The 12,089-nt window shown below is 67.3% G+C and overlaps 1 protein-coding gene across 1 annotated transcript; it reads left to right on the forward strand.

The window, feature by feature from the left end:
- The first annotated feature begins 434 nt into the window (after nt 1-434).
- On the forward strand, nt 435-11,817 carry ADAM8 (ADAM metallopeptidase domain 8). Its single transcript, XM_045568764.1, has 24 exons — nt 435-570; nt 1,635-1,738; nt 2,707-2,783; nt 2,920-2,998; nt 3,075-3,151; nt 3,411-3,600; nt 3,828-3,890; nt 3,965-4,033; nt 4,215-4,384; nt 4,465-4,546; nt 4,737-4,885; nt 4,956-5,133; nt 5,336-5,425; nt 5,550-5,739; nt 5,814-5,895; nt 6,121-6,280; nt 6,556-6,633; nt 6,969-7,053; nt 7,549-7,660; nt 8,322-8,511; nt 9,064-9,129; nt 9,378-9,428; nt 11,154-11,231; nt 11,678-11,817. Exons 1-24 carry the CDS (start codon nt 522-524, stop codon nt 11,726-11,728), a joined length of 2,520 nt encoding a protein of 839 aa, XP_045424720.1. The 5' UTR covers nt 435-521; the 3' UTR covers nt 11,729-11,817.
- The last annotated feature ends 272 nt before the right edge of the window (nt 11,818-12,089 follow it).

Below are 12,089 nucleotides of genomic sequence, written 5' to 3' on the forward strand. Positions count from 1 at the left end.
CCTGCCTAGTTTCCTGGTCCCTGGGAAGGCAGAGGGGCCCCACCTCCTGACACCTGCTGGCTGTGCACAAGTCAGTCCCCCAAGGCCTGGCGGGAGCCTTTTTCCTGCTGGACCCCAGCTGCCCCTCCAGAGCTCTGGTGGGGACTGAGACAGCCGCGCCTCAGTTTCCTCGCCGGTACAAGGCAAGTGCACAGTTGTAAGGGGCCGTCCCCGCTGGCCTGTTCCCCACCCCCTGCCTGTTAACCTGGTCCACATTTATGAAGCTTTTGCCACGTGCTGGACGCGGGGAGATGGCCCAGGGTCCACAGGGGACCAGAGGAGACGCAGGGAGACCCAGGAGGCAGGTGGGAGGGGACGCAGCTGGGCAGGCTGCGCTCGTGCCCCGGGACGCACAGGAGGGGAGGGGCGGGGCGGGGCCCATTCGCTGTGGGGAGGAACCGCCCGTTAGGGCGCTGGGACCAGACTGTGTCCCGTGCCCAGCCCTCCGCACACCCCGCCCCGAGCTCCGCTGGCGTCCCACCATGTGCGGCGGCCGGGGGCTCTGGCTGCTCGCTGCGCTCTGGCTGCAGGGTGAGTGGCCTGGGCTGCGGGGCTCCGGCCGGGTTCCAGGGAGCCGCCGACCCAACCGAGGTGCAGGGTGGCTCTCGGAGCAGGACGGGCCGTCACCTGACTCCCTGCACCCTCCGCCCCGGCCCTGCTCTGGGTTGGTCCTTGGGGAGGCCGGGGGGGGGCGGGGGGGGGGCGGGGGGTGCACAGGTGATCACTTGGGGGAGGCCAAGGCCGGGCGACCAGAGGGTGAGCCGGGTGTCCTCTGAGCTTGCTGGGTGCCGAGGGCCACGAGGCTGCTCTGCCTGCGTCCCTGCCTTCGGGATCCGCCTGTGGGGCCACAGGGGCATCGCCCAGCCCTGGGTACCTCTAGCCAGACTGGGCAGGGGGGACGGGGGCAGCAGCCTGGAGGCAAGGGTGGGCACGAGGGGTGGCCCGGCCACGCGGCACCCGTCTCCTGGCTGGGTGAGGACCGGGTGGGCTGCTGGCCCCGGACCCCCCTTGCTGCTGGGAGCGCCCTGGGCCGGGCTGGAGGCTGTGGGTGCTTCCAGCTCTCTCTGGCGGTCAGCAAGGTAATGGTGGAGGAGACAGGTCCATCAGTGCTTCGGGGTGGGTGGTCTCTGAAACTCGGGACCTGCCCTCTGACGCTGGAGACCAGGGAGTTCCCGGTCTTGGAGATGGCCTGGGGAGCCCCTGTTCCCCGGTTAGCTGCAGTCGTGTGATTGGATGAGCTGGAAAGGTGTCAGCTCCACTCGCTGTGCAGGGCACATCTGCCCCGGGCCACTGCACGTCCTCCTGGGGGGTCTGCAAGCAGCCGTGGGGGCCCCTGGAAGGGCTGATGGGGCAGGGTGCCGGGGCCCTGCGTGGGGGCTGCCAGGCCAGGCTCTACCCAGGCAGCCGGCGCCGGGTCCAGTGGTCTGTGGGCACAGAACCCTCACGTGGGCTGTGGGGGCCAGACTGGGGACTTGCTGGTTCCTGAGCTGGCGGGCGGTTCCCCCAGAAGAGGGGCAGGCCCAGCGCGGGGCAGAACCCGGCCCGAGGCCTCCCCGGGCAGAAGCCCCTGCGTGAGGCTGTCCCCTCTCCTGCAGGCTTGGCCCTCAGCTGCACCTTGCCCGGCGTGGAGCAGTTCGAGGTGGTTCTTCCCCAGCGCCTGCCAGGACCCCGAGCCCGCCGAGCCCTGCCCTCCCACACGGTAAGTCTGAGCTGGCCTGGGGGTGTCCGGCTGGCCGCTCACAGCCTATTTCTGTGACAGGGATCTTAGCTCCCCATTTCTGCCTCCCGGGCAGCTGTGAGGGGCTGGGGGGGGGGTGCTGCCCCGCGCAGCCCTGGGCTGGAGCGCAGACCCCGGGAGGCTCGAGGCCCACTTGGGCCTGTCTCTGCTTCAGGTGCTGCCGGCGCGGGTGGCACCTCCTCCCCCCGCCTCACCCTGCAGGCGGGGGGCTCTGGGGGGTGGCTGCCTGTGTTCCTTCTGTGACCCTGGGCCCCAGGAAGGGGGCAGGGGTAGCTGGAGCTGGCCCCAGGCCACTCCCCGGCTCCACTCAGCAGCGCCAGGAAGCCAGTTCCTCTTCGAGCCGGGGAGCAGCTCACCGCAGGTTGACACACCTTCCTGGGCGTGTGGGTCTGGCGGGATTCCCCGGGGCTGGGGACTGAGCGTGTCTCAGGGTGGGGGTGCACACGTGTGTGCTGTGTCCAGAAGACGTGGCTGGTGCTTTCCTGGGTGTCCGGGGCCCCCCTTCCCCCGCAGCTCCCAGACCCACCTCCTGCCCTGGGCTGGCAGCTCCCCGGTGGGCACAGCGCGTGCTGTCCAGAGGGGCCGGCAGCCTGAGTCCTGCTGGGGGCCGGGCCTGGGGGCACAGCGGCCGGCACTGGTGTCCCTGCGCCCATCGTGCCCCTGCTCCTCTGCTGCCCTGGCTCCCATGGCTGCCCAGCGGGGGCTGTGTCCATCCCTGCCCCCGCTTCCTGGTGGAAGGGGCCTCATCACTGTTACCCTTGTGTAGACAGATGGGGAAACTGAGGCCTGGAGGGCTAAGGAGCCCAATGTTCTTCTGGGCCCCCCCAGAGGATGGGCACCGCTGCCCCTGCCCCCCAGCTCTGCCGCCGAATTGAGGCAGGCGTGACCTGAGGGAGGCCCCTCACGCTGACCCTTCCCTCCTGGCTCAGGGCCTGTACCCGGAGAGCGTGAGTTACATCCTGGGGGCCCAAGGGCGCAACTTCACCCTGCACCTGCAGAAGAACAGGTGAGCCGGGAGCTTGGGCCTGCAGCCGTCCTGCCCCGCGGAGCCCGGCAGTGCTGGCTCCCGCTCCCCGGTCACCCCGCGGAGGTGCCGGCCCTCGTGGCACGGGGGGCTGACAGCGCTGACGGTTCTTTTCCAGGGAACTTCTGGGCTCGAGCTACACGGAGACCTACACGGCCAACAACGGCTCTGAGGTGACAGAGCAGGTGCCCGTGCAGGTACGGCCGGCAGCTCTCCCAAGGCCGGGGGGCAGGGAGGGCGGGGCCGGGGACCCCTCTCACGCTCTTCCCGCAGGACCACTGCCTCTACCAGGGCCACGTGGAGGGGCACCCGCGCTCGGCTGCCAGCCTCAGCACCTGTGCGGGCCTCAGGTGTGTGCTGCATGTGGGCCACACTTCCCGCCCTGCAGAGCGGTGGCGTGGGAGCGGGGGGAGGGCTGGGGGCCAGGGGCAGACCCGGCCTCTTCTCGCCTCCAGCCTGGGGGTGTGCAGAGGCGTCTCCTGCCCTGGGGAGTCGGTGCTGGTCCCAGGGCGAGGGGGAGCTGTGGGCACCAGACAGCAGTCTCCTTCTTGGTGTCACCCCTCCGGACGGCCAGGGCACAGGCTGACTCGAAGCCCACTGTCCCCTCAGGGGCTTCTTCCGGACAGGCTCAGCCGTCCACCTGATCGAGCCCCTGGACGGGGCCAGAGACACAGGGCGGCACGCCCTGTACCAGGCCCAGCACCTGCAGCAGAAGGCCGGGACCTGCGGGGTCAGTGATGCCAGCCTGGACAACCTCCTGGGGCCCCGTGTCTCTGCGGCCTTCAGGCCTCGGCCCCGGGTGAGCAGCTTCGCCCCAGGGCTGGCCAGTCCCACGCTGTCCACGGCTGGGCCTGTGCAGCCCCCGGCCCTGCGCTCCCCTGCGCCCCTGGAGCCAGGGCCCGCTCACTGCAGCTGGGCGGCCTGGGTGGGCCAGGCTGCGCCCCACTGAGCAGGTCCTGAAGGGTGGTCCAGGCCCTGGGGCCACTGGGCTGGGCAGGCTGACTGGCTTCTTGTCACTGCTCCCAGAATGGGCCACTGTCCCGAGAGCCCCGCTTCGTGGAGCTGTACGTGGTCACGGACAGCGCGGAGGTGGGTGCCTGTGGGGCGGACGGGCGGGCAGGCAGGGTGTGCTGGGCTCCGGGCTGAGGGTCTCCCGTCTCCAGTTCCAGCTGCTGGGGAGCAGAGATGCTGTGCGCAGGCGGGTGCTGGAGGTGGTGAACCATGTGGACAAGGTGGGCCGTGGGCGAGAGCAAGGCCCCTGTAGGGGCATCCGGGAGGGTGGCGCCCTGCCCACGGGAGACTCTGGGAGCAGGGGGTGGCCGCAGGGCCGGGACAAGGGGGGTGGCCGGGTCCCCACCGTGCAGCGGACAGGCATGGCCCCCAGCACCGGCCCCACCCCCGTGCCCTCTGCAGCTATATCAGGAACTCAACTTCCGCGTGGCCCTGGTGGGCCTGGAGGTCTGGAGCCATGGAGACAAGTTCTACGTCAGCCGCCACGCCAACGTCACGCTGGAGAACTTCCTCGCCTGGCGAGCAAGGGACCTGGTGGGGCGGCAGCCGCACGACAATGTGCAGCTGATCACGTAAGGGCCACCGGGCAGGGCCGGGCGGGCAGGGCCGGGCGGGCGCGTGTCCCACACAGCCACACTGCTCTTGCTTCCAGGGCCGTCGACTTCACCGGGACCACCGTGGGCCTGGCCAAGGTGTCTGCCATGTGCTCCCGCGACTCGGGGGCTGTGAACCAGGTAGGGGAGCCTCCACCCGGGTCCCCAGAACTCGTCGAGCAGCCCCCACTCTGGGCACCGGCCGGACGCCTGCCTTGAGGAAGTGACGTTGGCAGGAAGCTGTGCCAGCCCATGGCCCTGCTGAGGGGGAGGGTGGCCAGTGTGGGTGGGCGGCCGCGAGGGGGCCCAGCAAGCGCAGCCCCTCCCGCAGGACCACAGCCGGAGCCCCGTGGGCGTGGCCTCCACCATAGCCCACGAGATGGGCCACAACCTGGGCATGGACCACGACGAGAACGTCCCGGGCTGCCAGTGCCCTGTGCCACGGGCGGGCGGCGGCTGCATCATGGCGGCCAGCATCGGGTGAGCCGAGGGTTCGGGGCGGGGGGGCGGCCGGCGCTGGCCCAGGCCCCTGACGGTCGCCCTCCCGCAGCTCGTCCTTCCCCAAGATGTTCAGCCACTGCAGCCGGGCCGACCTGGAGACATTTGTGGAGAAGCCGCGGACGACCTGCCTGGCCAACGTCCCTGACCTCGGCCGGCTGGTGGGCGGCCCCGTGTGCGGGAACCGGTTTGTGGAGCGCGGAGAGCAGTGTGACTGCGGCCCCCCCGAGGTGCGCCAGACACCCCAGCCCTGCTGTGCCTGTGGCACCTGCTCCCGCGTGCAGTGCCCGGCCTCTGTCCCCTCAGGTCAGGGCAGGCACCCCGGCCGCACGTGGCACTCAGGGCCCCACAGGTGCCCGAGGGCCCCGCGGGTGGTCGAGGGAGGTGGCCTGTCCCAGGTGTAGCCTGCCCAGGCCTTGGCTGTCGCCCCAGGACTGTCAGAACCGCTGCTGCAACGCCACCACCTGCCAGCTGGCCGCGGGGGCCCAGTGTGCCCACGGCGCCTGCTGTCACGAGTGCAGGGTGAGCACAGCCTGGACCCCCAGGGGACCCCAAGGCGAGCGGGCGGGAAGGGGCCCCAGGGGCGCCCGTGACCAGGCAGCGTGATGGGCCCGTCCCCTCCGTGAGCTGCTCTCTGCTGGGCCAGGTGATGCGGGCCGCTGAGCCCTGCCGCCCCCAGAAGGATGAGTGTGACCTGGAGGAGTTCTGTGACGGCCAGCAGCCCGAGTGCCCCGAGGACGCCTTCCGTGAGAATGGCACGCCCTGCCGGGGGGGCTACTGCTACAATGGCAGCTGCCCCACGCTGGCTGGGCGGTGCCAGGACCTATGCGGGCCGGGTGAGTGGCACAGCCCAGCCCTGGCCTGGCGGGGAGGCTGGCCCTGCCCCGGGCTCACCGCTCCTGGCCGGCAGGGGCGCGGGCTGCCGCGGAGACCTGCTTTTCCTACAGCATCTCTGCAGGCTGCGGGGCCAGCATCCGCCTCAGCCCAGACAGGTGAGTGTGCGAGGCCGGAACCCCCGCCCGCCCGGGCCCAGGGCATGGGACATCCCCGGGGGGGTCAGCCCCAGGGCATCCTCCCCACAGGGAGTCTGCCTCTGCGGAGGCAGGTGGCACTTGGTGGTCTGACCCAGACCTGAAGGAGCCCAGGCTCAAGCATGCTGTCCTCGTGGGAGGGCGGCCGGTCACTGCCAGCTGGCCCCTGGTCTGCCCCATCCACAGGGTCAAGTGTGGCACCCTGTTCTGTGACGGGGGGTTGCAGCCCCTGGAGCGAAGCACCTGCACCGTGACCTACTCCTTGGCCGTGTGCCGAGCTCTCGCCACTGACGACAGCGACGCCTACGAGCTGGTGCCCACAGGCACCCAGTGCGGCCAGGAGAAGGTGAGTGCAGGGAGCACAAGCTGGGGGGCTGCGCAGCCTGGCAGGTCCCACACGGCCCCTCCACGGGCACCTTCCCGAGCCCGGGGCCTCCTCGAGGCTCTGGTAGGAACTGAGGAGGTGGACAGGGAGGCGGGAAGTGCGTCCTCAGTCTGGGGACGTCGGTGCCTGCCACACCCCGGGGGCCTGTGGGGGGGCAACCAGGCCAGCGCCTGTCCCAGCAGAGGGCCAGGGCAGGGGTCCCCACTGGCCGCCTGAGACCCCCTCCTGCCCTCCAGGTTTGCTGGGAAGGACGCTGCCAGGACCTCCATGTTTATAGGTCCAGGAACTGCTCGGCCCAGTGCCACGGCCACGGGGTACGTGTGACCTCACGGGACAGCCCCCGCCCACCGCCCCAAGAGTGAGCCGTGGCTGCCGCGTCTCACAGAACGGTTGGCAGTGGCTGGTCTGGGCACGGGAGCCCAAAGCTTGGACAAGCCCAGCATGTCACCAGTGGGGGTCTTGGCAGAGCCCATCTGGGGACAGAGGGCAGGCCCAGACGACCTCAGTGGACGGCACCCGTGCAGTCACCGGGCAGGGGGGAGAGGCCACCCAGGCCTCATGGCCGGCACATGCGGCGTGGCATGGGGGGCCCTTGGTGGGGGGGGGGCTGGTGCAGGGGCCCCCGGCCTTGAACCTGGCATCCCTCCAGGTGTGCAACCACAAGAAGGAGTGTCACTGCCACGCGGGCTGGGCCCCGCCCCACTGCACCAAGCTGCTGACTGACGTGCAGGCAGGTAGGGCCCGGACCAGCCCAGGCCCCCAAGCCACACGGCCTGGGCTCTCGGGCCCCGAGGTGGGGCCGACTCCAAAGCAGACTGTGCGAGTGGAGCCCAGGCAGAGCTGTGCGCTGGGGCCACAAGGAGTGATGTCCCCACCCAAGTCCCCCAGCCCCTCCTCTGCCTGGGGACCCGGGGCCACCACCCCACAGTGTCTTCCTCCGCAGTAGCCACTGGTGATCCACCGTCCACAGCACCAGGCCCCAAGGGCCAAGTCTGGCCTGTGGCACATTAGGCCCTGGGGCCACCCGCGGCCACGCCCTCTGACCTGTCCCTGGAGAGCACACCAGGTCCCCACTGAGGGGTCTGCAGGCCGCTGGCCGGGAGTGGGCTGTGGGGCCGGCGTAGCCGCAGCGGAACCTGGGGGCCCAGGTCGCCCCTCCCCTGCCCTCCCGGCCTCCGTGGCCTCGGGTCGTGGTCCTGCCCTGGCTGACATGGCCACGTGTCCCACAGCATCTGAGAGCCTCTCTGTTGGTGTGTTGGTGGCTCTGGGGCTCCTGGCGGCCGTGGCAATCATCCTGGCAGGCGTCATTGTCCACCGCAAGGCCCGGAGCCGTGCCCAGAGGTGAGGACATGCTGGATTACAACACGTCACTGTGTGTGGCAGGCTCCTCCCGTGGTCGGCTTGGGAAATGGCCTCTGCCACTGTTTGAGGAAGAAACGCCAGCACTTTGCGGACAGGCCTGTGTGGGGTACTTGGGCACCCAGCAGACGGCCACTCGCTGACGCCCCCAGACCCCAAGCCAGGCAGGCCTGGGCTGAGCACAGGGAGGGTGCTGGGCTCCAGGCAGCCGTGGCGCTGCTCTGGGCCTCTGCCTCTCGCCAGAACAAGCGCCGTGTCGGGGGCAGGCTGGGAGTGTGGGAGGTCCAGAGAGGCGGGCCTGGGCACCCCCAGCCAGTCCCTGGCACACCCACTGGGTCCTGCCACGCCCTGAGCCCTGGTCTGTGGGGACCTCGGCCCAGGCTGGCCACAGCCAAACACACGAGCGCAGGGGCCTCCCACCGCTGCCCGGGCCCAGGGACGCAGGGGCTGTTTCCGACCCTGGCCCCTCTGACACACCAACTCACCCCTGTCTCCTGGGCCTGCCCCTCCCTGGCTGTGACTGCGCACCTTGCCGCCAGCCCCGCTAGCACTGGGGGACCCCAGCCAGACTCAGGGTGCCGTACTGGGAACCCCACAGCCAGGACACCCCAACTGCACCAACTCACTCTGTGCTTCCTCCCAGGAACCCGGCGACCAAGACCACCAGGGGGCTCTTCAACCTGCTGTTCCGCCAGGGCGCTGGCAGCGAGCCAGCCAAGGGGGCCGCCCCAGGCCCCACACAGGGCCCCCCAGTGCTGGCCTCCGCCGCCACCCCCAGCCAGCCCCCCAGAACCCAGGTGTCCTCGGTGACCCCGAAGAGGCCGCCCCCTGCTGTAAGCACATCCCAGACAGCGTGGTGAGGCAGGAGGGGCCTTCCCAGGCCCCCAGGCCCCGTCCTGGGGCGCTGCCTGTGGAACCCGCAAAGCCCTTTGTGTAAATTAACTGGTGGCCATGCGGTGGCCTTGGGGCTGAGAGCAGCTGCTGTGATCACCCCCGTTGGGGGGAAACTGAGGCTTTAAGGTGGGCTATCCAAGGACCCGCACAAATGATGGAGTTGGAGTTTGAACTTGAACTTGTGGCTTTGAGGCCAGCAAAGGTCATTTTTGGCCTTAACAGGGTCCGCCTGAGGACGGTTTTGAGCTGCAGGCACCTTCCGCTCCCCGGCTCTCGGTGGCACATGCACTTGGCCAAGGGAAAAGATGAGGCAGGGGCTGGGGGCCGGGGCAGACCCCCAGGCACACCCAGAGGGCTTTATTTCCCCTCTTCTGTGCAGTGCAGAAACCTCAGGCCCTGGAGTGGGGGGCTGGGGTGGGGGTGCCTTGGGGCATAGGGGTCTCAGCTCCGAGGCTGCCCCCAATCCAGGCTCACGGCCCTGTCCCCTGTAGCCTCCTGCTGCTGTGTCCGGCCCACCCCTCTCAGTTCCTGTCTACACCCGGCAGGCGCCAGGGCAGGTGAGCAGGTGGGGGGCGTCCAGGCCTTGCTGGGAGGAGATCCCGTGTCTGCGGAGGGCATTGCCGGGAGGGCCAGGGACCCCAGGCAGCAGCCGCTGCACAGAGAGCTGGGGAGCCCGGCCTGGCAAGGATGTTGAACTGAAGCAGGGACTCAGGAGGCCTCGCTGGGCTCGGTCCTGGCCCTTCAGTGCCTGGGGGGCTGGTTCCTGGGGCCCTGACTCCCCCTCTTCCTCCTCCTCCTCCTGCAGCTCAGACCTGCTCCGCCCACCAAGCCCCTCCCAGAGCTCAAGCCCAAGCAGGTAGGAGGACCGGACGGGCCCATAGTGGCGCTTCCCTTGGCCGTGGGGGCTTTGGGGGAGTGAAAAGATCTCTCAGATATGACTCACTGGGGCCCTGGCAAGTTGAGGCTTAATGCCCACAGTGCCATCCTGAGCCTTGTCACAGCGCTGGGGCCTGTCCCCAGCTCGGGCTCCCCACCCCCTGGCTGGCTTGCGCAGGGCCTGGGGGCCCCTCTGGGTGGAGGCCGACTGCCCACTCCCCACACTGGGCCCAGGAAGGGCCAGGCTGTCTCCCCGGTGTTGGGGGGCATCCTCTTGGGGAGGCCTGCATCCCTCGGGAAGACCCCAAGTGCTGCTTCGAGGGGGGCCTGCAGAGGAGGCCCCCCTTCCCTCAACAGAGGTTCGCGGGTTTATTCCCAGGACCGGGCTGTGCAAGGAAGACTGGCCGAGATGGCCCACAGGGTGGTTTTTTCTTTTCACTTTTAATTTTGAACAGATTTCAGACTTACAGAAAAGTTGCAAAAATAGCTAGAGTCGGGTGCCCCTCCACCGCCCTCCCAGGCAGTGGGTGTGCACAGCGGGGCCCTGCGGGGAGGAGGCTGCAGAGCAGGTCCTCCTGCTGCTTCTCCCAGGGTCCCCGGGGCCTTGGTGCCAGCCCCTCCGCCCTTCCTCGCTGCACCTGGGCAGCTCGGGCAGCAGTTTTGTGGGTGTCCCTCAGTTTGGGTTTGTCGGGTTCTTTTCATGTGAGGACGGAGGCAATGTGCTTCTGGCGGGAATAGCGCTTGCAGCGTCCTCCCTGGGCCTGGCACGGCGGCTGGGGCACGGCCATGCTGACACCTCGCTCGCCATGGCACCGTCTGTGCTTCCTCCCGGTAGTTCCTCTTCCTTCTGTAGCTCCTGAACACTTCCGGGCGGTACCTGGACACTGTTTGAATCCTATTTCTCCTTGAACTTTGACCCACTAGTTTTGGCATCCATCCCTGAATTTTGCCTGCAGGGATTGTTACTATAGTGTTTTTGCAGTAGTGATATTCTATTTCTCTTTTTCCTTTTTAAATTTTTATTTTGAACTAATATTAGGCTTTCGTAAGTGTTGCAAAAATAGTCCTTGGAGGGGTCTTTACAGGCAACATGGTGGGGTGCGGGTGGGCAGAGAGGTTTCTGGCGTGGTGGTAGAAGCCAGGTAGAGGGAGGCGGGGCCCAGGCCACAGCGAAAGGTGGCTCCCTGTGCAGGGGGACAGTCCCACAGCAGGGTCCCCTGGCTGCTCAGCAGGACCCTTCAGGAGTCACTGGGCAGCATGAATGCTCGGCCCACCCAGGCCCCACCCAGGCCCCACCCAGACCCGACGTGTCCTGCAGCCAGGAGTGACCTCCCAGCTTTGCCAGTCCATCCTCCTCCATCCCAAGGCTGGCCTGGGCCCTGGGAGAGATGAAAAGAAATGCACATTTTAGTAGTTGATTCTTGGCTTTTGAGCTTCCAAAGACCCACATTCTGGCAATTTAAGAGCTTTTAAACGATAATGTGGAGAGTGGGTGGGGGCATGGAAGGTGAGGCCCAGCCATGGGGCTGTACCCACTGGGCTTCACTCCACAGGCCACAGGCCGGCCAGGCACCAGGGTTTTCCCATAGAGACCTCAGCAAAGGCAGAGCCTGCAGGCCCTTGGGAACCTGGGGACAACGGGGCCCAGGGCAAGGGCCTGGACAACATAGGGGTGTCCTGTCAGCTGTATCCGTTTCTCTCCCAGGTCATCAAGCCGACCTCCGCACCCCCGATGCCACCAATCAAGCCTGGGGCTGGAGGGGCCAAGTCTGGTTTGATGCAGGTGAGGCCCAGCCCCAAGCACACGTGGGCGAGGCCCGGCCCCGAGCACACGCAGGGCAGTATCCACTGTGCCAGGGCAGCAGAGAGAGCTGAGCTTCTTCAAATTATCAGCTGATAAACCTTGATTATTTCAGAAAAATGGGAAACATCAGTTGTAGGGTTACTTAGTGTCTGCTTTACAATCATCTGTCAGAGGACTTTTCAGCAAGTGCTGCTGCCACTGCCGGTCAGTTTTGCCTTTCTTTCCCTGGCTGGCACGAGTGAGAAAGTCCATCGTTTACACAAAATGAGCTATCAGTAGTGTGGCTTGCACACACCATCGCATTGTTGGGTGAACTAAGAATCTACATTTTAAGAAATGTTCAAGGAAATAAGATTCAGTTGTACCCTTTATATGTCCTTTATGGCAGGTAGTTTGTAATACGAGTTCTCTTTTCCTCTTCCAAGGGGGTTGCTGGCCCAAAGGTTGCCCTGAAGCCCCCTGTCCAGAGGAAGTGATGGGGCCAGAGCTCCCAGAGCACCATGGGTCGGGGGGGGAGGGCATCTGTGCACCCGTCTGGAACTTTGGAGAAGTCACAAGGGAAGAGCCACATTCTTCCACATCCCAGGGCCACAGCCAGAGCCTCTCCGCTCAAGACTCCGGGGTTGGACTCTCAGCCGCTGTTCTGACCTCAGGAACACATGGGGTTGGCCACGATTAACCCCTACATGTCTACAGTCACCAGGCTGGGGACCTCAGCGTGTTCATGGAACACGGAACACACCCCTCCAAGCTGTCTCTGCACCTGCTCTCACTCCTGCTGAGCTCCCAGCTGCCCGGGGCACCTCTGGGTTCCAGGCGTGTGTTTATGTGGTGCAT

This window comes from Lemur catta, chromosome 14 (genome assembly GCF_020740605.2).
Source record: "Lemur catta isolate mLemCat1 chromosome 14, mLemCat1.pri, whole genome shotgun sequence".
Taxonomy (NCBI): Eukaryota; Metazoa; Chordata; class Mammalia; order Primates; family Lemuridae; genus Lemur; species Lemur catta.